The 25,554-nt window shown below is 44.0% G+C and overlaps 1 protein-coding gene across 7 annotated transcripts in view; it reads left to right on the top strand.

The window, feature by feature from the left end:
* CTPS2 (CTP synthase 2) overlaps window positions 1-25,554 on the top strand; it is a 453,041-nt gene that overhangs the window by 282,384 nt on the left and 145,103 nt on the right. For all 7 annotated transcript variants that reach the window (XM_077480253.1, XM_077480248.1, XM_077480250.1 and 4 more), the window contains exons 15-16: window positions 4,387-4,483; window positions 16,191-16,246. In XM_077480253.1, coding sequence (XP_077336379.1) covers window positions 4,387-4,483; window positions 16,191-16,246 — 153 coding nt within the window. The remainder of the gene's footprint in view (window positions 1-4,386; window positions 4,484-16,190; window positions 16,247-25,554) is intronic.

The raw sequence follows: 25,554 nt of genomic DNA, 5'->3' as shown, positions 1-25,554 counted from the left end.
TAATGAGTTGCCTCAATGTCAGTAGTCATTGGTTCACCTATGCAGAGCTATCAGATCACCAAGTGACAAGCTAACTATGAGAAACATCTGCCTGGGGCTTATTTGAAGATACAAATGACATATTGCTGCTTAATCCCCTCTCTAGGTAGGTTTAAGTGATATGTCAGTTGTGGTAAAAATCCTGGAGGGGTCAATCATTTGTGGTTGAATTTCAAAGTCTGCTCTCCTGCCGTGGGCATCACTATCCTAAATATAACATGATAAGTAATACTCCGGCATATACCCATACTTGTAATATTCATTTTGGTGAAATGACTGTTAAAGTAATGTTAGTACCTTAGATTGATTATACAATGGCAAGAATTTGGAAACTGTAATTGTTGACTTGCATTTAAAGGTGCAGGGTCCAGGGCTGCCTTCTTCTTGATACTGGATTCCCCACTTTGTGAGTTGCTGACTTTAAAATGAGCCTGTCATAAGAGAAGTATGGAGGCTGTCATTGCGGGTCTTCTTGTAAACATTATAAAAAAGGGGGGGTAAGGTGCGCTAAGGACCCTAATTTATTTAAAATATATGTAATTACCAACACGTGAAAAACACAACCAAATCCAAAAATCTTAATGATAAGAAACAGAACCCTAGTGGTAAAAAACAAAGCCCTAGTGGTAAAGAGGGGGGGGGGGGGGGCTGCAAGTCGCCGCAAAAGTAGTACAGGAACCTTTTTTCTAAGTCGGAGCGACTTGAGTCGCTCCTATTAGAATGGTTCCGTAGTACAGAACGGGGCGCAACTTGTCAGGCGGCGAAGTCGCCTGGACAAGTCGCCCCTGTGTGAACCGAGCCTAAAGAAACCCTGATTCACATTATAAGAACTGCAAAATAACTTATTGCAATATTAAAAGTGCAAATGTGTAAAAATTACAATAAAAAGTGCTATGTGCTTAAAAAAGTGCAAAAAAGACATCAATATCAATTATGAAAAAGTGCTACGTGCTACTACAAGTGTCACAATATATAAATCCAGTCTTTTCTATTAAAAAATCGCTAAATGAAAGCATGCGATTTTTTAAAAACATGCGATTTTTTGAAATCGCTAGATGAAAATGTGTAATTTTTGAATAGATGAAAAAAGTCCAGCAACAGAGAAACCAACAATACTCCAGTAAGAGAGTTCTTCTTAACCAAAAAGTGCCAAAGTGCTTCACATCCCCAGTGAACTCCTGGATTGCAACCGGTGCGATTCGTGTATATAAAGACAATAGTCCGCACTCACCAGCTCCCCCTCCCCTTGGGGGGTTAATGCACCTCCACAGTGTAAGCCCCTGTGTCGCTGTGCAGAGCTGGTCCGGTTAATATCCAGTAATAGTCCACTAATTTTTCCTCATTTAAAAGCAAAAAAGGCAAACATAGTGTAATCCAGCTTTTAAAATCCCGCTTTTATTAAGTATAAAAAGCAACTCACACTTTAGAAGATAAATATTGCGTCTCAGTAAAATGTACGCCTCAGCGTGTTTGAATTCACCGCCGCCGCCGCTATGCGAGAGTGCATACACCTTAGGCCATGCCCTACGCGTTTCATCACGACGTCCAATGACGAAACACGTAGGGCGTGGCCTAAGGTGTATGCCCTCTCGCATAGCGGCGGCGGCTGTGAATTCAAACACGCTGAGGCGTACATTTTACTGAGACGCAATATTTATCTTCTAAAGTGTGAGTAGCTTTTTATACTTAATAAAAACGGGATTTTAAAAGCTGGATTACACTATGTTTGCCTTTTTTGCTTTTAAATGAGGAAAAATTAGTGGACTATTACTGGATATTAACCGGACCAGCTCTGCACAGCGACACAGGGGCTTACACTGTGAAGGCGCATTAACCCCCCAAGGGGAGGGGGAGCTGGTGAGTGCGGACTATTGTCTTTATATATACGAATCGCACCGGTTGCAATCCAGGAGTTCACTGGGGATGTGAAGCACTTTGGCACTTTTTGGTAAAGAAGAACTCTCTTATTGGAGTATTGTTGGTTTCTCTGTTGCTGGACTTTTTTCATCTATTCAAAAATTACACATTTTCATCTAGCGATTTCAAAAAATCGCATGTTTTTAAAAAATCGCATTCTTTCATTTAGCGATTTTTTAATAGAAAAGACTGGATTTATATATTGTGACACTTGTAGTAGCACGTAGCACTTTTTCATAGTTGATATTGATGTCTTTTTTGCACTTTTTAAGCACATAGCACTTTTTATTGTAATTTTTACACATTTGCACTTTTAATATTGCAATAAGTTATTTTGCAGTTCTTATAATGTGAATCAGGGTTTCTTTACGCATATTGGCAGTAATTTATTTGTTGTTTCAAAAAATTTTTATAACAATATCATAATATTATTTGGTGTGAGATATTGTCACGTAGGCAGCCTTTAGTCACACTGTTTATCGGTACACCCACCACTTTAAGATTAAGTGCAATCAATAGCAGGTAAGCCTCCTGCAGGTACAATTAATAGTAGGAGAGCGCCGTTACTACCACTTTTGTACTACTTCTTGTAAACATACTTGTTGCCTTTCTGTGTCTACCATCATTACTTGTTAGGTCACTGACCCAGAATAAGCATATCATAAATACGTGTCAGAGAATTGGCAGAATTATTTATATCTGTACGAATTCCAGGTGGGTAATTCAGATAGCACTGAAGACAATGCATCAACGCGACAAACAGGCAATTAGCACGTTCAGAAGCAGTAGTCAGCAATGATAGCCTCCATGATTTTGTCATGGTAGGTTCTCTTTAAATAGACAGCTACACTTTGAGGAAAAACAAAAACAAACCCCCTTCACCCCTCCCCCCCATTCTGAACCACTTCCCAAACCAGTGCATAATAGCCTCTTAATCACTGTGATAGCCTGAGGTATTTGTATTCTCAGTGCAGTGCATCTCATTTATTGACTACCGCTCCTGAGCAATAATTCTCCATAAACTTAAAGTGATATTAAAAGAAGTGACAAACATGTCATACCTGCTCTGTGCAGGGATTTTGCACAGAGCAGCCCCGATCCTCCTTTTCTCTGGTTCCCTACCAGTGCTCCTGGCCCCTCCCTCCTGCCAAATTCCCCTATAGCAAGCAGCTTGCTATGGGGGCACCGGAACAGGCTCGCTCCTGAGCCACTGCTCTGTTTGTCCATTCAGACACTGGACCGTGGCTTGGCCCTGCCCCTCTCTCTCTTCTCATTGGCTTACTGTCTTTGATTGACAGCGAGGACCAATGGCCCTTGTTGCTGTCTCAGCCAATAAGGATAGAGAGTGCCCAGAGAGCCCAGACTCTCGTGCACATCGTTGGATCACGAAGGGGCTCAGGTAAGTATTAGGGGGGCTGGGGGGCTGCTGCACACTGATTTTTTTTTTTCTTAATGCATAGAATGCATTACCTATTGTGCATTTATAGAATATGATGTAAACTCTAAATGTATTGCCTACTATGTTTATTATATATCTGTTAAAGCGGAGGTCCACCCTAAAGTGGACCTTCCGCTCATTGGAATCCTCCCCCCCTCCGGCGCCACAATTGGCACCTTTCAGGGGGGTGCAGGTACCTGTACAGTACAGGTATCTGCACCCACTTCCGGGATAGCTCTCTGCGGAAAGGGGCGTAGATTACGCCCCTTTCCGAAAGTCCCCCGCTGCCTGCTGGGAAACACACAGATCCCAGAGGCAGCGGGTCCATCCTTATTGTGCAGCGCGACTCGCGCATGCGCAGTAGGGAACCGGGAAATGAACCCGAGAGATCTGCTTCGGGTGCTGACATCGCGGGCGCGCTGGACAGGTAAGTGGCACTATTTTAAAAGTCAGCAGCTGCTGTATTTCTAGCTGCTGGCTTTTAAAAAAAAAAAAAAACGCGGACTCCCGCTTTAACTTTGTAGGCTCTTGGAAATAATGTTTCTATATCTGTAACCTTTCACTTCTGTGAATCTTGCATTACTTATAAAACTAACAAAATTGGAGCTAAAAAAAAACCTTCTGCCTTTACAACCACTTTAAATTAAGCTGTACTTCTATTGTAGAGATGCTGGTAGTATGCTCCCATTCTATTTAATAAAGTTACTATGCAGACAGCAACAGAGGAGATTTTTACACCGAAGGTCATAGAGAGGTAAGTAAGAACAAGAATGAAAAAGCAGACTCATATGTCTAGTGCCAGTAGAACTGGTACTGGATTTATATGACTGTTTATTCTGAAGATTATTAGATGCCGATCAGGGCTGGCCATGAAATTACATGTTATATGTCATATATTCAAGCTAAATTAATATGAAAATGCTGTTATTTTATAGTAGTCTTAATATAATGCATTTTTGTTCATCATGTCTTCTTTTTATGGCTCTTTTTAGATCATTGATATGCCTGAACACAACCCAGGTGACATGGGTGGAACAATGCGGTTGGGGAAGAGAAAGACTGTTTTTACAGCCGATGATTCTGTCCTAAGTATGTAACCACATTACCAAAATTCTGTATGGTTTTTATAAAGCTCATTTGTAGCCCATACTTTTTTTTTTGTCTTGTACAAAGTAAGGAAGTGTTAAAAGGTCTGCTGTGCTGTATGTGGCACCCTTCATCTCCCCTCATTTTAGTAGGTATCACTGGGGGCAGAAAGATACAGATAGCAATAAAAAAAAGTCACAAAAATTCATATATGGTAGCAATTTACTTGCTAAAGGATTTATATTTCTGAATCCCGAAATTTACAGACAAAAGAGTCAGGCAAGGAGGATTTTCACTTTGCAAGGGAATTTTCCTTTAGCTTAAAGTCATTGTTAATCTCCATCGTGGAATCTGAACAAAGCACATATATCTGTAGTGTTTTCGTGTGTCTCTCCAAAGCTCTAAGGCCGCGTACACACGCGGGGACTGTTCGCCCAACTTTGTCCGCTGAACAGTGTTTCGGCAAACAGTCCGCTCGTGTGTGGGCTTTCAGCGGACAGTTTCAGCGAACAGTCCGCTGAACAAGGTTTTTCGGAATTTCCGAAAAACTGTCCGCTGAAACCTTGTTTCAGCGAACAGTTCCCTCGTGTGTAGGCTTGTTCGACAAACTAAGTTCCGCGCATGCTCAGAAAGGCTTTACACGCCGAAAGTTATAATGCAGTGTATAGGACGTCATATTTTTCGTCCCGTCGTACGTGCCGTTCACGTCATCGCGCACGGTTTCAGCAAACTGTTCGTACGTCGTTTGTGGCCATGTCCGTCCATGCTAATTTTGAGCGGACTGTTTGCCGAAACTGTTTGACGGACAAAGTTGGGCGAACAGTCCCCGCGTGTGTACGCGGCCTAAGTGTTATTTCTCTCTGGGGCTCTGTTCCTCTGCTATCAGCATCACACTTCTGATAAGTTTTACAACACATGAGATCAAATTTGTGATGGGGAGGAGAGCTCAGCACACAACTTGTCTATTCAGAACATAGTTCTGCTGTGTGTTCCCTTCCTCCAATCAGCTCTCACACAGTGTCTCAGACCTCTAACTGCAGAACTGCAGCTCTCCACCAACTCCTCTGTGATACTAAAAAATGCAGAAGGGTTTTAGCTAAAATCAGTACTTTTGATAAACAAGTAAAACTTATGTAGGAGGATTTTTGTTTCATCTCTGTGTATCCTCTGAAGCTATTCACTTCACTAGGTATATGAGAGGGCTTACAACCACTTTAAGGCTGCATTCACACCTGAACGTTTAGTTTTCCCGCAGAAATTTGTGCGTTTTTTAAGTGATTTCACTGCGTTTTTGCCAAGATTTTGTACAGGTCAAAAGATCACTAATGTAAAAAGTAGAAAAATGCCCAAATCTGCCCGAATTGAGCTACAAAAAAAGCTCCAGAACTTTTTTGAGCTTCAAGTGTTTGGATTTAGGCAACATGGAGTGGAGATGTGAACCATCTTCATAGAGAATAATGCCCCGTACACACGAGAGGACTTATGTCCGACAGACTTCCAAAGGAGTTCCGCCGGAATTCCGCCGGAGTTCTGACAGACTTTTCGGCCGAACGGACTTGGCCACACACGATCACACTAAACTCCGACGGATTCGAACGTGATGACGTACGACCCGACTCGAATAAGGAAGTTCATAGCCAGTAGCCAATAGCTGCCCTAGCGTCGGTTTTAGTCCGTCGGAGTAGCATACACACGAGCGGATTTTTCGAAGGGGACCGGGTCCGGCGGAGTTCCGTCGGGAAAATTTGAAGCATGCTTCATTTCTAAAGTCCGTCAGACTTTTGCGAAGCTAAAGTCCGTTGCAGCCCACACACGATCGGATAGTCTGACGGACTCGGTCTGACGGACTTTGGAGGTTGAAAAGTCCGCTCGTGTGTACGGGGCATAATAGATTTTTTCTCCTCCAGAGTTTTGGAGCTTTAGGCTTCAAGCTACAAAACGCTGAGATGTGAATGGGGCCTTATGATCAAGGCGAGTCTCTGTCGACTTCCATCAGCCAATCACAAGCAAGCAAAAATATTATTTTGTTATTTTCCATGCATGAAATTGGATATTATTTGCAAACCTTTGCATTCATTAAGGTAATTGTTCTTGCAAAGTGAGCATCCTATTTGCCTTTAGTTAATCAACCCCACTCAGATTACCAGTGGCAGATGTTAAGTCAATTGAAGGTACTAGTTACTTTTAAAACACCATTCCATGATTTATAATGAATAAATACATTCATTAATCTATGTGTTTTTAAGTTCCTGGAGTTTAGCTTTAAATTCTCTGGTGGTTGTCCTCTTTGTAGTGTTCTGTTCTCATCCAGTGCTGCACATAAATTGCAATACCTGCATGTTAGTTATACTTTTCATGTTTGAAATGTGTTTAATTCTTGAAATAAAATGGAAGAAGAATCGTGCAGTGCACAAAATCGTATTCACTGTGACAGCAAGCAGTGTCACCCATGGGAAATCTGAGCTTTGTTCTCTGCTTTCTTTTGAGTATAAAATGGAAAATTTATATCAAATACTTACCGTCATTTTCCTTTCCTGATGGGCTCCATGGCAGCATACGTGTGGGTTAGCCCCGCCTCCATAATTACCCAATAGGACCTCTACTCCCATAAATCTTTGCTCCAAGCTGCTATCCGTGTTCCGTAACTAGCCTACTCCAACATTTGGGAGGGAACTCCTGCTGCCATGGAGCCCATCAGGAAAGGAAAATTACGGTAAGTATTTGATATAAATTTTCCATTTTCCTGACAGGCTCCATGGCAGCATACGTGTGGGAAATAACTCGCCAAACACACCCGAGTGGGCTAAAAATGTTGAGCAAAGAAACTAGAATTTTATTTTTCATTGTCCACTGACAATACTTGTAAACCAAAATTAACAGAAGAAAGACCAGCTGGCTCTACACAATAATGGGAAACAAAAGTATTAATTGAAGACCAGGAAGCTGCTCTACAGATAACTTCTGGTGCGACATGTCGAACTGCTGCCCAAGAGGTCGAGATGCCCCGAGTCGAATGAGCCATCACTGCCTCAGGAGGAACCATGCCCTTTGCCTTGTATGCCCTTTGAATCGTTTGGACCACCCAAGATGAGATTGATCTTACTGATGCTCGCATCCCTTTATTTTTGCCATGGAGAAGGACAAAAAGAAAGTCTGTTCGTCTGAACGAGGCTGTAGCGTCCAGATATTGCTTCAAGGTGCGACCAACATCCAGGGGATGAATCTCTTGGTTGTCTGACATTCTAAACGTAGGTAGTACGATCTCCTGATTTTCATGAAATACTGATGTAACTTTTGGATTTGACCCAAGCATATGGATCAGGACCACTCTGTCCGGAAAGAAAGTTAGAAATGGTTCAACAGACCCAAGATTCCTAATTTCCGACACTCTTTTGGCTGAAGTTATTGCCACCAGAAACACCGTCTTGATAGTGAGATCTCCTAAAGACAGGGGAGCATCCAAACCTTTCCCAAAATCAGAAAGAAAGTCCAATACTAACGGAAGGTCCCATTTGGGAAACCTGGGCCTCTTTTGAGGCCTAAGCCTGATGGCTCCTTTAAAGAATTGTTGAATTAAGGTATGATTCGCCCACGAAACTCCTGTAATGGCTGAAATGGCTGAAACTTGTACTCTAAGGCCGCGTACACACGGGCGGACTGTTCGCCCAACCTTGTCCGCTGAACAGTGTTTGGGCGGACAGTCCGCTCGTGTGTGGGCTTTCAGCGGACAGTTTCAGCGGACAGTTGGACGGACAAAGTCTTTCGGAAATTCCGAAAAACTGTCCGCTGAAACTGTGTTTGAGCGAACAGTCCGCCCGTGTGTGGGCTTGTCCGCTGTACTTTCGAAATGAGCGGACTGTTCCCGCTCGGAAAGTCCGCCCATTTCGAGCGCGTGTACAGGTAGGCGGGGCCCGCGAAGGAGACGTCGCGGGCTCCGCCGCCTGGAATGGGCTTAAAGGGGAACCCCAACGCCGAAAAAAATCGGCGTGGGGGTTCCCCCCAAGTCCACACCAGACCCTTGTCCGAGCACGCTACCCGGCCGGCCAGGAAAGGGGGGCGAGCGAGCGCGCCCCCCCTGCTGAGCCGTACCAGGCCGCGTGCCCTCAACATGGGGGGTGCCTTGGGGAAGGGGGGGCCGCGCGGCCCCCCCACCCCAAAGCACCTTGTCCCCATGTTGATGAGGACAAGGGCCTCTTCCCGACAACCCTGGCCGTTGGTTGTCGGGGTCTGCGGGCGGGGGGCTTATCGGAATCCGGGAGCCCCCTTTAAGAAGGGGGCCCCGGATACCGGCCTCCCACCCTATGTGAATGAGTATGGGGTACAATGTACCCCTACCCATTCACCTGTGAACTAAAGTACAATAAAAAACACAACACAGAGAAAAAATATTTTATTGCACAGCTCCGGGGGTCTTCGGGGGTCTTCTCGCCAGACTCCTCCGCTATGTGTGTGTAGCTCTTTTGCTAGCGGAGGAGTCCGGCTTTCTTCCTCCCCGCCGCCGGCCTCTTCTCCCGACTTCGGGGGTCTTGTCCCCCTCTTCGGTTCTTCTGCCGGGCCACCGCGCCTGGTCCGGTGGCCCGGTCTTCTGTCGCCGTCTTCCGTTCTTCTGTCGCCGTCTTCGGTTCTTCTGCCGGGCCACCGCGCCTTCTTGTAGCTCTTTTACAGGCGGTGGCCCGGTCTTCTGTCGCCGCTGTCGTCGCCGCCGCCGCCGCCTTCCGTTCTTGTTCTTCTTCTTGTTCTTCTTCTTCTCCTGGAGATGTTGACTCGACGAGCTCTCCGGCCGGAATGCCAGAGCCGCGCTGTGCGGTCACTTATATAGTGACAATGGGGCGGTGTCACATGGTATATGTCACATGGGTTGGTCACATGGTGACCCCGCCCCCTTACGATGTCATAGTCCCCATGTGACATCAACCCATGTGACCAACCCATGTGACATATACCATGTGACACCGCCCCATTGTCACTATATAAGTGACCGCACAGCGCGGCTCTGGCATTCCGGCCGGAGAGCTCGTCGAGTCAACATCTCCAGGAGAAGAAGAAGAACAAGAAGAAGAACAAGAACGGAAGGCGGCGGCGGCGGCGACGACAGCGGCGACAGAAGACCGGGCCACCGCCGGTAAAAGAGCTACAAGAAGGCGCGGTGGCCCGGCAGAAGAACCGAAGGCGGCGACAGAAGAACGGAAGACGGCGACAGAAGACCGGGCCACCGGACCAGGCGCGGTGGCCCGGCAGAAGAACCGAAGAGGGGGACAAGACCCCCGAAGTCGGGAGAAGAGGCTGGCGGCGGGGAGGAAGAAAGCCGGACTCCTCCGCTAGCAAAAGAGCTACACACACATAGCGGAGGAGTCCGGCGAGAAGACCCCCGGAGCTGTGCAATAAAATATTTTTTCTCTGTGTTGTGTTTTTTATTGTACTTTAGTTCACAGGTGAATGGGTAGGGGTACATTGTACCCCATACTCATTCACATAGGGTGGGAGGCCGGTATCCGGGGCCCCCTTCTTAAAGGGGGCTCCCGGATTCCGATAAGCCCCCCGCCCGCAGACCCCGACAACCAACGGCCAGGGTTGTCGGGAAGAGGCCCTTGTCCTCATCAACATGGGGACAAGGTGCTTTGGGGTGGGGGGGCCGCGCGGCCCCCCCCTTCCCCAAGGCACCCCCCATGTTGAGGGCACGCGGCCTGGTACGGCTCAGGAGGGGGGGCGCGCTCGCTCGCCCCCCTTTCCTGGCCGGCCGGGTAGCGTGCTCGGACAAGGGTCTGGTGTGGACTTGGGGGGAACCCCCACGCCGATTTTTTTCGGCGTTGGGGTTCCCCTTTAAGCCCATTCCAGGCGGCGGAGCCCGCGACGTCTCCTTCGCGGGCCCCGCCTACCTGTACACGCGCTCGAAATGGGCGGATTTGCCTCCTCCTTACGTGGGCGAGTCCGTTCATTTCAAAAGTTGAGCGAACTGTTTGCCCAACCTTGTTCGTCAAACAGTCCGCTCGTGTGTGGGCAAGTCCGCTCATGCAAATTTTGAGCGGACTGTTTGATGAAACTGTTTGCTGAACAAGGTTGGGCGAACAGTCCGCCCGTGTGTACGCGGCCTAAGAGAACTAACTGCCAGAGACAAGTCTAACCCTGACTGAAGGAAAGACAAGATATCTTGAACTGGCCCATATACGTTCGTACACTTTATTGGTACTCTTCCGTCTGGCACTAAGAAGGGTTGGAATCGCTTCTTCTGGGCAACCCAGAGCTTCTAGCCTTCCCCTCTCAAGAACCATGCCCTGAGGTGTAGACAGGATGGGCACGGGTGTAACAGTGTGCCCTGAGACAGTAGATCTGGCCTGAGAGGCAGGGGAACTGGATCCTGATAGCTGAGGAGCAACAGCAGAGGAAACCAAGGCCTGTTGGGCCAGAATGGTATTATCGCAATGATCTCCACCTTCTCCCCTCTGAGCCTCCGAAGGAACTGTAGGATTACAGGAACTGGAGGGAAGGCATAGGCTCTCTGGAACTTCCAACAACCCGTGAGAGCATCTATCCCGAACGCCTGAGGATCCCTGAACCTCGAGTAGTATCTGTGCATCTTGCGATTGTACGGCGAAGCGAACAGATCGACCTCTGGAGATACTCCCAGAGTCAGAAGCCACTCGAAGACATCCCTGTGAAGGGACCACTCGTTGTTGTCTATTTTGACCCTTGACAGAAAATCTGCTTGAACATTCTGGACCCCTGGGATGTATACAGCAGAAATGTTGACCACATTCTTCTGAGCCCAGTTCATTATCGGTTCTACTTCTCGTAATAGAGACCAACTGCGAGTCCCTCCTTGTTTCTTTATATAGGCCACCGCAGTTGTGTTGTCCAGTCTTAACATTACTGACGACCCTGCCACCAGATGGCGAAATGCTATGAGTGCTTGAAAGGCTGCTCTCAACTCCAGGATGTTGGAGACCACACACCGCGACGGGAACGACCACCTTCCTTGAGCTACTTCCGTAAGGCAATGAGCGCCCCAACCTTTGTTGCTGGCATCTGAGGTTACTATTACCCAGGAAATGGGGACTATCGAATGATGGTTGCGTAGATTCTTCCCTTGAAGCCACCAGAGGAGAGACATCCTCATCGCTGGTGTAAGGCGTATGCGCTGTGTTTGATTGGACGAGTCCCACTGTTGCAGAAACCCTTTCTGGAAGGGACGAGTGTGCCACTGGGCCCACTTCACCATAGGGATGGTGGCCGTCATTGTGCCGATCACTTTCAAGCATTGTAGAGCCGAAAGATGAGATGATTCCCAAGCCTTGTGAATCCTGTCCCGGATCACACTGATTTTTTCCTCCGGCAGGGAGATAGTGCCTTTTAATGTGTTGAACTGAGCCCCTAGAAACACGATCACTTGAGTTGGAACCAGATGGCTCTTCTCTAGGTTCCGGAGCCAACCAAACGTCTGCAGAGTGGAGATGACTAAACTCTTGTGTTCCAGAATTTGATCTCTGTCCTGAGATAATAGGAGCAAATCGTCCAGATAATGATGGAGACAAACTCCTTTGACTCGTAAAAGAGCTACTATCGCTAGGAGTACCTTGGAGAAGACCCGAGGAGATGTTGTCAACCCGAATGGGAGACAGGTAAACTGGAGGTGTTGATCGCCAACTGCGAAACGGAGAAATTGCTGGAAATCCCTTGCTACTGGCACGTGAAAGTATGCGTCCTTCAAATCGATTGAGATTAACCAATCCCCTAGCTGCACCGACTGTTGGATTGTAAGAAGAGACTCCATCTTGAACTTTTCCTTGCGAATGAAGGAATTGAGGAGGGTCAAATCTATCACCGGCCTCCATGCGCCATTTCTTTTCTGAACCATAAACAGAGGAGAATACATGCCTTCGCCACGTTCGTCTTCCGGCACGGGCACAGCTGCGCCTTGATCCAGCAAACAACTTACGTAGGTCAATAGGACCTGTTTCTTTTCCTCTGAGCCTGGAATTGTTGTGGGAACGAACCTTAATCTCGGAGTGTTGATGAAAGTCCATTTGTGACCCGAGGAAACCGTCTTGACGGTCCAATAATCTTGAATTGAGGCCGCCCAAACATGCCGGTAGTGAAGAAGGCGAGCCCCCACCTGACATGTTTGAGCGGGCCCGATTTCAAAAAGATTTGGTAGAATCTTGATTACCTGTGGAAGCCCCCTTTGAGGTTTTCTTAAGGGAGGATTGTCTGGACCTCCAAGATCTAGAGAACTCCCTGCCGGGTCTATAACTGCGTGCTTCTCTAGCGCGATCCGAGGTCTGCCTTCTTGGAAAAATACGTTTTTGGTTTTGAAGACGTCTGTCTTGAGGGAGGAACCCAGACCTCCCACCTGTGGCCCGGGATATGGCGCTATCTAGTTTATTACCAAACAAGGAGGTTCCCTCAAATGGTATACGACACCATGCCTGCTTAGATGTTGGATCCGCCAACCAGGGACGGAGCCACAAAGCACGGCGTGCCGAGACTGCTGCCAACATACCCCGAGACAGAAGGCGGGTAATGTCAATAGATGCCTCCCCCAAAAAGGCTGATGCCATTCTGATCTCCTGAATAGGAGAGTCTTTAGCCGTATTCACTGAGATACCTCTCAAGAACTCTTCAACATTGTCGGCCCATGTTTCAATAGCCTTTGAGACTGCGGCTAAAGCCAAAGTTGGTTTACAAGCCATCCCTGAAGTTAGATAAATTCTTTTCAGATCTGAGTCAATTCTTCTCTCTAACGGATCTTTGAAAGATACCGTGTCTTCCAAAGGGAGAGTCACGTATTTGACTAAACGCATAAGTGCTGCGTCTACCAGAGGAGCTGATTCAAGGTGCTTCACATCATCCTCCTTAAAGGGGTACAATTTAGACACCTTTGATTGCATGGAGCTCTTCCTATCAATCTTGCTCCACTCTTCAGTAATGATTTCTCCCAATTCAGATAGGAAAGGAAAATGTTGCCGTTCCTTTTTGAGTTGTTTGAAAAACTTTCTTTGTTTGGAGAGGGGAGAAGTAGTGGGTTCTTCCCATTTTAAAGCTTCTTTCACTGCCTTGACAAGAGCAGGTACTAAAGCATAATCAAATCCTACTCCTGGATCCTCTGGATCCGATTCGCTGTCAGACAAGAGCACAGAGTGGTGGCTTGTTTGAGAAGATTCCCCAGTCTCTTGTAAGAGCCCTTCACCTCCTGAAGGACATAATGGGTCTGAGGGGGATTCCATAGCGTGATGAGCTTCCCTCTGCTGCAGGGATTCCTTTACCACCCTTCTCACCATAGATTCCAAGCGTTGATCCGCACCATCTCTTTCATCTGCGACTTTAGAGAAGCAATGATCACAGAGCGATTTGTCTAATGGGATGGGCATCTTACAGCCCCAACATGAATTATCTGGTCCTCTGCTTGAGTGCGAGTGACCACTGCGTTGTTCAGATCTGGAAGACCTACGGTTACCAGACTTTGACGATGATTTGCGGTGGTGCGATTTTGACGATCCACTGCGACTATGCGCACTGTAATGCGGTTCAGACCTAGAAGGGCTATAAGGAAATATACAAGAAAGAGAGAGAGATACAGACCAGGCTGGTATCAAATGCTAAGGAATACTCCACAAATACACAGCAATCCAGCCATGTACATACCTGTTACAAGCGGGCAGGTCACTAGTAGGCAGTGAGGCATCCATAACTAAAGATCGCTGACTGTAACAACAATAGACCCTCATAAGCAGCCATACAAAACACAGGAGCAACAATACATCAGAGCAGATTATAACCTACCTTACACCAACCAGAGAATGGCCCCGGGAAGTCGCTGAATTTCCTGCAATCATTCCCAATTCTGACATCTCTCACTGTGTTTTTAAATATGGCGCTCATGACGTCATCAGCGGCGCCAGACGCGAGATGCCCGCGCGCATGCGCGGGAACCAAGCCTCGCTTTGGATTTGGGTCCGCGCATGCGCAGAACGCAGCGCTGGACCCGGAAACAGGGGGAGAAAGGCTGCTGGAACGCAGAAGCGTCAGCGCCTATGCACAAGAACCAGCTGGCATATGAAAAAGACACAGGTAGAAAAAAGAAAACACATAAACACTGCTGCCATGAAAAACTGAATTTTTACAGCTCACCACTCCACCAACGATCATCTGGCCGAACAGGTTCAAGCACACACCACCGATCCACCGGGCAGATAATGGCCACCTTACATAGCAGGTAATAAGCCGTGCGCACTTATCTTCGGACAAACCAAGCCTTCAGCGGTACTCTGCCATACACTCCATACCCATGCTTAACAGACAGGGCCTATCGGAGGAACAAAAGCTTGATAGTCGGCCGACTTGATCGTAGTGAAGATCTCTTCAGATAGGAAACACCTGTCCTATGGAGGAGGACAAAAAAGGAACACGGATAGCAGCTTGGAGCAAAGATTTATTGGAGTAGAGGTCCTATTGGGTAATGATGGAGGCGGGGCTAACCCACACGTATGCTGCCATGGAGCCTGTCAGGAAAACATTTTTCATGTCTGTTCTGTGCCATGTTTTTGGTTTTACCCCAGGAACAAAGACACTTCTAATAAACCGGGTAAGGGTATATGTATAACCCAACCTTTTTTTTTTGTTCGTTTTGTATAATGTAGGAAAGGATTAAAACCCTTGTCAAGTTTTATTTATTTATTTTTATTTTTTGCGGTGTCACTGTTGGGGGGGATCCACTCTTTCAATATGTCCTGGTGACCATTGTTAGGTCCTGTGTCCACAGGATTTGGGCAGTGTCCTACATTTGAGATACTTTTAAAATCATTCTGAATTTATTAACAAGTGCATTTTACCTCTGGTTGACCACCTTCTGACCTACATTGACCTACTCCAAGATGGTTTTGCATTGCTATAGACTTGTATAGGAATGCAAAACCCTCTTAAAGTAAACTGGAGGAAAGAAGGGAAAGGGGAGACAGGATTGAAACCTTTAAATACATCAGGAAGGCCATTTTTGTTCAATATGAAACCAACATCAAGAACACGGGCACACTAACTGGAGGAAAGTTCAAAACTAGTATTAGAAAGTATTTTTTTACTGAAACAGTAGATGCTTGGAGTAGACTACCAGCAGAGGTAGTGAGACAGTCAACAGTAAATGGCTTCAAGCATGCTTGGGATAAACATATTGTAGATCTATTGTCAGACAACAAAGTTAACGAAAAAAAACAAAAACACAACTATACAAAAACAACAAACAAAAAAAAACAAAAAAAATAAAATAATGGGCAGATTCAACAGACTGCTCAATCTTTTTCTGCCGTCACTTTTCTATGTTTCAAACAAAAGCTCATCACCACAAACCCTTACCAAGCCAGAAAGTAAAAGGAAATGCAAAATGTTAATTGTCACCTGAAGTGTTGAGGGCAAACTCTCCAATGGGGACCCCTGTGCTGTGACTGGAGGAGACTTCCCCTCACTTTGTAGAGATTTCTTCTCACTTCCTGTTGCATCCCTGGGTTAGGAGGTTATTATAAGTTATAGTTATTATAAGTCGCCCAAAGTTTTTGCAGGATATACTCTGAAACCACATATGGTGATTTAGTATAGTAGGCCACAGGGGTGAAAAGGCTCTTCTCAAATACAATTAAAAATCTGAAATGTAAAATTTGCATTAGACTTTATTGTGTATATTTATTTGCACTGATTTATTAGCACTATAAATTTCTATTTTTAGAGAAACTCTACAATAATGCTGAATTCATAGAAGAGCGCCATAGGCATCGGTATGAGGCAAGTATTCCTAAAAGGCCCATTTTTGAGGCTTTAATATGTGCAAATTAATAACATATAGGATATGTATTTTGCATACAGATTAGTACCCATTTGAATTCCCGTTCTTATTTCTATACCATAAAATTGCTTATGTCTTCATATTTGACCTCTGTTTCTCTATTAATACCTTTTGATATGACATATGGATCACCCCTGAGATCTGTATACATGGACACTTTTATTTGTATCCTTATATGAGTTGATACAATTATTTGTACAATCTGCAATACTTTCTCTTTTGAAAAATTCTATAAAAAACTATAATTATGGAAATAACAAATAGGATAATAAATGAAACAACGTTTTGGAATCATGGCACAAAATCTTAAGAGGGCCACCTCTTATCCCATATAAAAACTTACTAGGGTCCCTTTCAGCCCAAGTTATGTGACATACTTTTTTTCTGTTAGAAGTGCGTATACTATACTTTATATATTTTATGGATAAGCCTTGCAAAAAAAAACTTGTACTAATTTTATCAGTTTTTGATAATGATCTGAATAACCTTCTTTCTTTTTGTTATTTGAGTTATATATGTACAAGGGACAGCTATATTGCTCATCCCATTTGTGCTTTACTTCTTCTTCTCACTCTGCAAGTGTCTGAATTGGTCTTCCTAATAACAATGCACTCCCTTTGTCAGCCTTTCTCATCCTGACATAGGGACAAAAATGCCCACTACATTGTTGGTCTGTGAAAAGAATGCAACCCTTGCAGTGGTGTTCAGAATGCCATCCTTACAGACTGCTAAAAAGATAATTGATGTCATTCTGCTGGCTGTGACAGGTGGAAAAAAGTGTGGACAGAGATGGTGATTGGTGCTGTGTGTAGGAGGGGATTGCTGGAGCCGATCCCCCTGTAGCAGATGAAAGCCGGCATGAGGGAGAAGAGGAGAAGCCAGCTTTCAGCTGCTGCAGGGGGATTGGTTCCAGTAATTTGCCCCCCCCCCCCCGGCGCACTGATCACCCTCTCTGTCCCGGGCCCTTCCCTGTGTGCTTCCTTCTTCCCCTCTACTGCAGTACCGCCAGCTTCCCTTCTCTCCCACCAGCTGTACATAGAACACTCGGCACACGGAGGGATGTTCCAGGATGGAGAGCAGGGAAGGAGACAGTAAATATATCGTATTTAACGGACCCTTCTTTTGCCAAATTAATACAGTGTGTGATCAGTGAGTGATAGGCTTGTCTTAGCGAGGGGTGTGCCAGGCTTCTGCAGAGAGACCACTGTTTCCATACAGAGAGTAAGGGTCCTACTTCTAAAATGCTGGCAGGGGACGGGCTTTTCTACTTAGGCTGTGGCTGTTTTTTTTTATAAAAATGAACTGTGGGATTTTGCACAGCTTTAGTTGGGATGCACCTAGAATGTGGTTAGCTTAAGCTGAAAGTTCAGTTAGACTTTTCTCTGGGAATAGTATAAGCTCAAATAGCAAAGAAAGGGTTGTAAAATATGTAAGGAATGTAGCCTTGATCTATAGAGATGTAGTGAGAACAGGACTGGATGACGGAAGCTTTTCATCATATATTCCGATCGTGTGTATGTCTCATTGGACATTTTTTTTAAAAAAATTCTGACGGACCTAGAAATAGAACATGTTTTAAATATTTCCGGACCAAAAACGACGTACAATCTTAAGCAAGACGGAGGCGATTGGCTACTGGCTATTGAACTTCCTTTTTCTAGTCTAGTTTAGACATTTTTGACAAATTTAGGGACCATTGTCATTTATACAGCAATCAGTGCTATACAAATGCACTGATTCCTGTGTAAATGACACTGGCAGTGAAGGGGTTAACCTGTGTCCTGTGGTGTGTTTCCACCATGGGGGTGTGTGGCTATGTGTGACACATCACTGATCTCTGCTCCCAATCACAGGGAGCAGAGATCAGTGACACTGTCACTAGGCAGAATGGGGAGATGCTTGTTTACATTAGCATCTCCCTGTTCTTCCTCCCTGGAGGTCCTGGCCGCCACGCGGCGGCGGCATGCACGCGATGACACAGCGGAAAATTTAAAGGGATGTACAGGTACGCCCATTTGCCCAGCTTTGCCATTCTGCCGACGTACATTGCCGTGCGCCGGTCAGGAACCAGTTAAAAAGGAATTGCAGTCTGCTTACATAATTTTTTATAAAAACATCTTTGCCAATCTGAAGCTTCCCTCCAACCCCTTTGCACCTCTCAGTTCCACCTATAAGTACCCATCAGTGCCACCCATAAGTACTCATCAGTGCCGCCTATGAGTGCCCATTAGTGCCACCTATGAATGCCCATCAGTGCCCATCAGTGACACCTCATTGGTGCCACCTCATCTGTGCCCATCAGTACCACCTTATCAGTGCCCGTCAGTGCAGCCATATCAGTGCCCGTCATTGAAGAATAAAACGTACTTATTTACAAACAAAATTAACAGAAACAAAGAAAAACTTTTTTTTTTTTCAAAATTTCTTATTTTTTTTATTTGTTGCACAAAAAATAAAAATCACACAGGTGATCAAATACCACCAAAAGAAAGCTCTATTTGTGGGAACAAAATTATAAAAATGTAGTTTGGGTACAGTGTAGCATGACCGTGCAATTGCCATTCAAATTGTGACATCGCTGAAAGGTGAAAATTGGCCTGGGCAGGAAGTTGTATAAGTGCCTGGTATTGAAGTGGTTAAGTAATGACAAAATTATTACTAAAGTTTTTAAAAATTTCTCTGGTGCATTGGAGGTGTGAGAGCGGAAGAGATACGTCACTTGACTCCTAAGAACCAATGCAAAACTAAAAAAAATAAAAAATAGAATGTGATTTTTCTATTCATGAAACATGTTAGCTGTTGCTTCATTTACATTTGTTCCTACTTGCATTTAACTGCGGGTTTCAGGAGCTGAATGCCTGTAGGAGCAGATAAGCTCTGCTTTTCTAAGAAATATTTTCTTGTATTGTCTGACACTATGTTCCTCCATTTAGAACCGCGAAAAAGAATGATAAAATGAATATATTCCATCGCCATTTTAGCTTTGCCGATGGAGCGCGTCCCCTTATTACTACATATATTATAAAAATCAGCGGGTGATTTAAATATGCAGAAGACCTTTTTCATTCAGTTCTCATCTATAAACCTATATACCTGGTTCAAGCCTGATCAGCAGCTTACAGACCGAAAATGATCACATCTATACAACACTGGTTCTGAGAACATAAAAACATCAGTTTTGTCATCAGAGATAAAAGCATAAGTGAATATGGACCTATTTAAAGGGGAGAAAGGTGAAACAATTCCTATAATTGATTGGCTTTATGTTGGCATGTCCAGGTGTTTTTATAATGCTGGAATAATGAGGAGTCTTTACGAAAAGTTATTCATCCCTATGTATTTATTCCCTTCATTGGAAGACATACATTAACACTACAGTAGGTGTTGACACTTGTGTGGGATTGGGAGAATATGCATACCAGTGCCTTTGTGTAGTGCTGGAATCACGATCATACAGAACAATGAAATGTCGACTTTTCTGGCTTTTTGCTATTCTGGTGTCATACTAAAGTACTTGTTTGGCGATTTTCCAGGAATTGGCAGTCCTACATGTATTGACACATTTCTTTAGCTTTGCAGAAATACAAATAGGAAATGTCTGTCAAATTGAAAGCTAAATGGAAAGATAATCTTAAGGTATGTTATGTACTTTGTAGATAGACATTGGCACACTGGTGATTCTCAGCAAAATATATCCTTTACGACCTTCATTCTGTTAACACTGAAATACTAAACGTGGCACATTGCTGCATATTTTTTCAACATTATCCTTTATCTATCTATTATGCTAATACTCAGAGGGGTTAGAAAGAAGCTCACTCTATAATTTCCCAAGTTAAAGACTCTGCCTGTAAATACAAACCTGAATGCTGTCTTTTACATACTCATAGGATCTCCCTAGAAATATAACTGCACAAAGCTTGATTCCCAGACACTGGAGATCCTCTTATATTCTTTCAGAAGACAAATAATGAATTAAACAGGTTAAATGCATATTAAAAATAGGAAAATGACTGCTTACCAGACAGGTTAGGCTTCAACTATATGCCTTTATATGGTTTAACTGGCTAGCTTAGCTTCATAAATTATAACAACATAAAGAAAATAATTACTGTTAAACTGTGAACTAATTGTTAAAGTGGAACTTAAAGTGACACTAAAGGTATTTTTTTTTTAATTGCAAAGAAACATATGATACCTACCTCCACTGTGCAGCTCATTTTGCACAGAGTGGCCGCGAACCTGCTCTTCTGGGGTCCCTCAGCGGCTCTCTCGGCTCCTCCCCGCATCAGATAACCCCCTGGGTGATGCGCTCTCCCGGGGGGGTTACCTTGCGGGCGCACTCCTGAGTCCACCCCGTCTATAGACGCCGAATGAAGGACTCGGCCACCCGGCAGCCGTGTCATTGGATTTGATTGACAGCAGCTGAGCCAATGGCTGTGCTGCTATCAATCAACAGCCGAGAACCCCCTAGCAGAAAAATGGCACATCCCCATGGGACAAGTTCGAGGCTTCAGGTAAGTAAAACGGGGGGGGGGGGGCTGGGGGCCGGTCTCTGACAGGTGTTTTTTCACCTTAATGCATAGTATGCATTAAGGTGAAAAAAACACAAACACAAACCTTTACAACCCCTTTAACTGTATCTGAGCACCACAAACCAAAATCACGATTGAATTCATTTTTAATATTCAAAGAAAACTCACCCATCCATAGCTCCATGCTTTATTTTGATGATAAATCACTTTTGAAAAACATCCATTATTGAGTAATGGCAGACGATTTGTGTAGCATTTGTTTCCTGGAATCCATCTGCCCTTACTTTGATTATGCCCTAGAAAATCTTGGGCATGCACAGTACAATATGTATAGGCTACTGGTACATTTTTGCAAGGTCAGGCTTGCAGGCAGAAGGATGTGCTTAGCTGAGAAAGCCCCTTCTTCCTCTTCGAGATGGAAGAAAACAAATGCATTTGATGACTCCTGGGATGTATGATATCATTTTGGCCTAGTCCAGAAGCCAGGAAGCAACTGAACATCAACATCACACTAGAACCTTTTCCAGCTACCAGTTTTGCACAGAGTGGCCGCAAACCTGCTCTTCTGGGGTCACTCAGCGGCTCTCTCAGCTCCTCCCCACATCAGATAACTCCCTGGGAGACATGCTTTCCCAGGGGGTTAACTTGCGGGCGTACTCCTGAGTCCAGCATCATGTATATGTATAGGTCATGTTTATATACCTGATCCAAAACTTCTGGGTAGGGGGGCGCGCAAGCACACCTCTGCCGGGCTGCTTCAGCTGTGATTACGCACAGCGGAAGCCGTTCGGTGGGTACTGGCTGATCGCCAGTACCTGCCGCTTGTCAAGGCAGATCTCAGTTCTGACAGGGGTGAAGGGGTGGAGTTTGTGCATAATTTCCATCTCTTCCCCTAGTAAAAGCCCCTCACACAGTATAGTAAAACACTGGCTAGGCACACAGTTAACCCTTTGATTGCCCCTGATATTAACCCCTTTCCCAGCCAGTGTCAGTACAGTGACAGTGAATATTTTTAGCACTGATCACTGTATTAGTGTCACTGGTTTCCAAAAAGTGTCAGTTAGTGTCAGATTGTCCGCTGCAATATTGCTAACCTGCTATAAGTTGCTGATCGCAACCAATACTAGTAAAAAATAAAAATAAATAAAAATTTCCCATAGTTTGTAGACACTATAACTTTTGTGCAAAGAAATCAATATGCCTTATTGGGATTTTTTCTTACCAAAAATATGTAGCAAAATACATATTGGCCTCAATTTATGAAGAAATTCTATTTTTTCTTTTTTATAGCAGAGAGTAAAAAATATAGTTGTTTTTTTTGGGGGGAGGGGTTCAAAATTGTCTGTCTTTTTTTGTTTATAGCGCAAAAAATCAAAAAACGCAGAGGTGATCATATACCAGCAAAAGAAAGCTCTATTTGTGGGAAAAAGGGACATAGATTGTATTTGGGTACAGAGTTGCACGACCGCGCAGTTGTCAAGTGGGTACTTTCTGACATTTGTTACTTACAAGTTAAAATAAATTTTTTGCTAGAAAAGTACTTAGAACGCCTAAACATTTTATATATATATATATATATATATATATATATATATATATATATATATATATATATATATAATTTTAGCAGAGACCCTAGAGAATTAAATGGCGGTTGCTGAAATATTTTATGTCACACTGTATTTGCGCAGCGGTCTTTCATAAGCAATTTTTTTGAAAAAAATACACTTCAATTAATTAAAAAAAAGAAACAGTAAAGTTACCCCATTTTTTTGTATAATGTGAAAGACGATGGTATGCCGAGTAAACAGATATCTAACGTGTCATGCTTTGAAAGTGTGCACACTCGTGGAATGGCGACAAGCTACGGTACTTAAAAATCTCCATAGGCCACATTTTAACGGTTACCCATTTAGAGTCACCGAGGAGGTCTAGAATTATTGATCTCGCTCTAACAATCTTGGCGATACCTCACATGTGTTGTTTGAATATTTGCGGGCGTGACTTACGTTTGCGTTTACTTTGGCGCATTAGCATGGAGGGATGGGGCGCTTTAAAAAAAAAAAACATTTTCTTAATTATTTTATTTATTTTTTTACACTATCCCCTTAAAAAAAAAATGTTATCACTTTTTTTGCTGTCACAAGGAGTGCAAACATCCCTTGTGACAGAAATAGTCACATGTCGGGTATTTTTTTTGGAAGGATCAAATCCCTCCTTTGCACTTAAAAGCATTCAAAACACCAAGTTTGGCTGTTTTGAATAATTTTTTTAAAAAATCTGGCACCTTTAAGGCTCCAGTAAACTAGATCCAAGACCCGATCAAAGCCAATTTTGGCTTTGTTGGGGTCTCCAGCCAGGCGGCCGGCGTGCTGGTTGATTGCTCGGGCCTCCTGATAGGACGGGAGAGCCCGGGCAGAGTGGTGGGAGGGGGGATGTTCAAAATGGCTCGGTTGATTTTTAAATCTATCTTGTCAAGCCAGCTTGAATTTTGGCTGATTAAGTAGGAATCATCTGAAATGTGAATCGGTCATAGTCAACTTTACTCAGTCAAAGATGTGGGAATTTGGATAATTTATAAAATTAAAATTTGTATTAATTTTGTATACTTTGATTGGAAAGCATGCTGTGCAGTTTTATTTTGACATCCACTTTATACTTTTCTTGATATCTATTGCAATAGTTAGCCTGGATCCCAACTGAGAGCCAGTCCTGTAAGCTACCACCCGACCTCTCCATCCTTCCTTTTTCCTGGAGCTTCTCAGAACAGGGGGTCTGACGTTAGATCTTTTTTATTTGGCTTCAAAGCAATTGATTTTTTCAGAGCTAAGCTGTAGTCAAAAGAAAAGTTTGGAGATTCTGTCACTACAGGTATAGAGATATTAGCAACCCTACTATTCTACCCTTCTAACTTGTCTCTGTTGGGCTTTAATTATTCAATGTTCATCTCCCAGTCTGCACGCAGTAATAGAAGATAAAAAGGCCAAATATCTGTTAGAAACATAATATAACATCAGAATGTACATGTTACGTGTAGAAAAGGCTGGTTAATTAGGCATAAATGTGACGTTAAGATGAATACATGTTCTCACCAATTCATTTTCTTTTTTCAATAAGAAAGTTGTTAAAGTGATGACTGGTAAAAACGTTTATACTTTCTGGGGCTGCAAATAAAATCTGCTTAGTCAAAGACCTTTATTCCACTGTGCTAATACATTCCCAGATGTCTTTACCAACTTTGAACAGACTACAGATTGTTAAGAAAATTACAATATATATCTATTCTGCTGAGCTGATGTTGAGCTCTCTGGAGTCACGTACTCTGTGCAGATAGTATTCATATTCTTTATTACATACAGTAGTATGATTAAAAGGAATCTCATCATTTTGTTCTGGATCAGTTTTATTTCATTTTTTTGTTTGTATTCATTTATAAAAATTTAAACTGATATTTTCTTTCTTTTTTTACTACTTACTGTATATAAAATCTATGTTTTTTGTGAATACACATTTAATACAGGGTGCACCCATGACCCAAGATTCACGGAACACTAGAGTTTTTTTTTTCCAAAGAGCAAGCACACAAAAAAACTTTTAGCTTTCTATCTCATTGAAAATTGATACTTTTGAATGGAGGGGAAAATTAGAATTTTACTCACCTTAGCCTTTTGTTCCCTCGGCGGAGACATGCTCACTTTCTCTGCCCGGGGGGTTCTCGGCTCTTTATTGGATAGATTGATAGCAGCTCAGCCATTGGCTCCCGCTGCTGTCAATCAAACTCAATGATGCGGGCGCCGGAGGGCGGGGCCCAGTCCAGAATTCTGTGTCTATGAACCCAAATGCTGGACTTGGGAGCACGCCCGCCCGCTTCTCCCAGGGGGTTTACTGATGCGAGAAGGAGCCTCGAGTGCCATTGGGTGACCCCAGAAGACAAGGTTTGGGGCCACACTGTGCAAAACAAACTGCACAGTGGAGATAAGTATATGTTTGTTATTTAAAAAATAAAATAAAACAAAGGTATACAATAACTTTAATAATTTCTTCTGCTTGCCCCAATTTTACATGAATTTGTCCATGTCTTCATTGAGGAAGGAGTGTCCATGCTGAACATTCCTTCCTTATTGCCCACCCTCGCTGGCCACTGCACCTGTCACACTGACAGGTATTTTTCAATTAGGGTGGGCAAAACAGGATGGGGAACTGAGAGACTAGTTCCCCATCAGTCTTGTCTATATTACCATCACAAACATTCCTGTATCACAAGGCTCATCTGTAGCAGTTGCTGTAGCGACTACCAGCTGGAAACTTGATATCGTAGATCAATGCATGTATTCACCAATACACCATGGATCTTCATGTCCATCAAAAGGGAAATAGACCTGATGGGGAACTAGTCTCCTGGTTCACCATGAGATTCCATCCAATCAGGGATGAGCCATTTTCCAAATATGGGCATTGCCCATATTGGGGTAATGACCTCAGCTGTACCCCTGGCACTATTATTTATTTAGTTTTTGGCTGGGGCATTTCTTGCCCAACAGCTAAATGAGGCAATGGATGCAGCTCAGTGCAAGAAGTTTTCACATATATAACAACTTCCCAGTATAGGCATGGCCTGCTCTGAGTACAGGTGTACCTCAGAATACAACAAATCAGAGTTGGTCTTAATTACCGTCAGGCAGTAATTCTATAACAACTTCAATTCTGGGCAC

Source organism: Lithobates pipiens, unplaced genomic scaffold (assembly GCF_037356315.1).
Source record: "Lithobates pipiens isolate NorthernLeopardFrog02 unplaced genomic scaffold, aLitPip1_a1.2 Scaffold_16, whole genome shotgun sequence".
Taxonomy (NCBI): Eukaryota; Metazoa; Chordata; class Amphibia; order Anura; family Ranidae; genus Lithobates; species Lithobates pipiens.
Note: the sequence above shows the minus strand (reverse complement) of the source record. Positions and strands in the feature narration are given on the sequence as shown.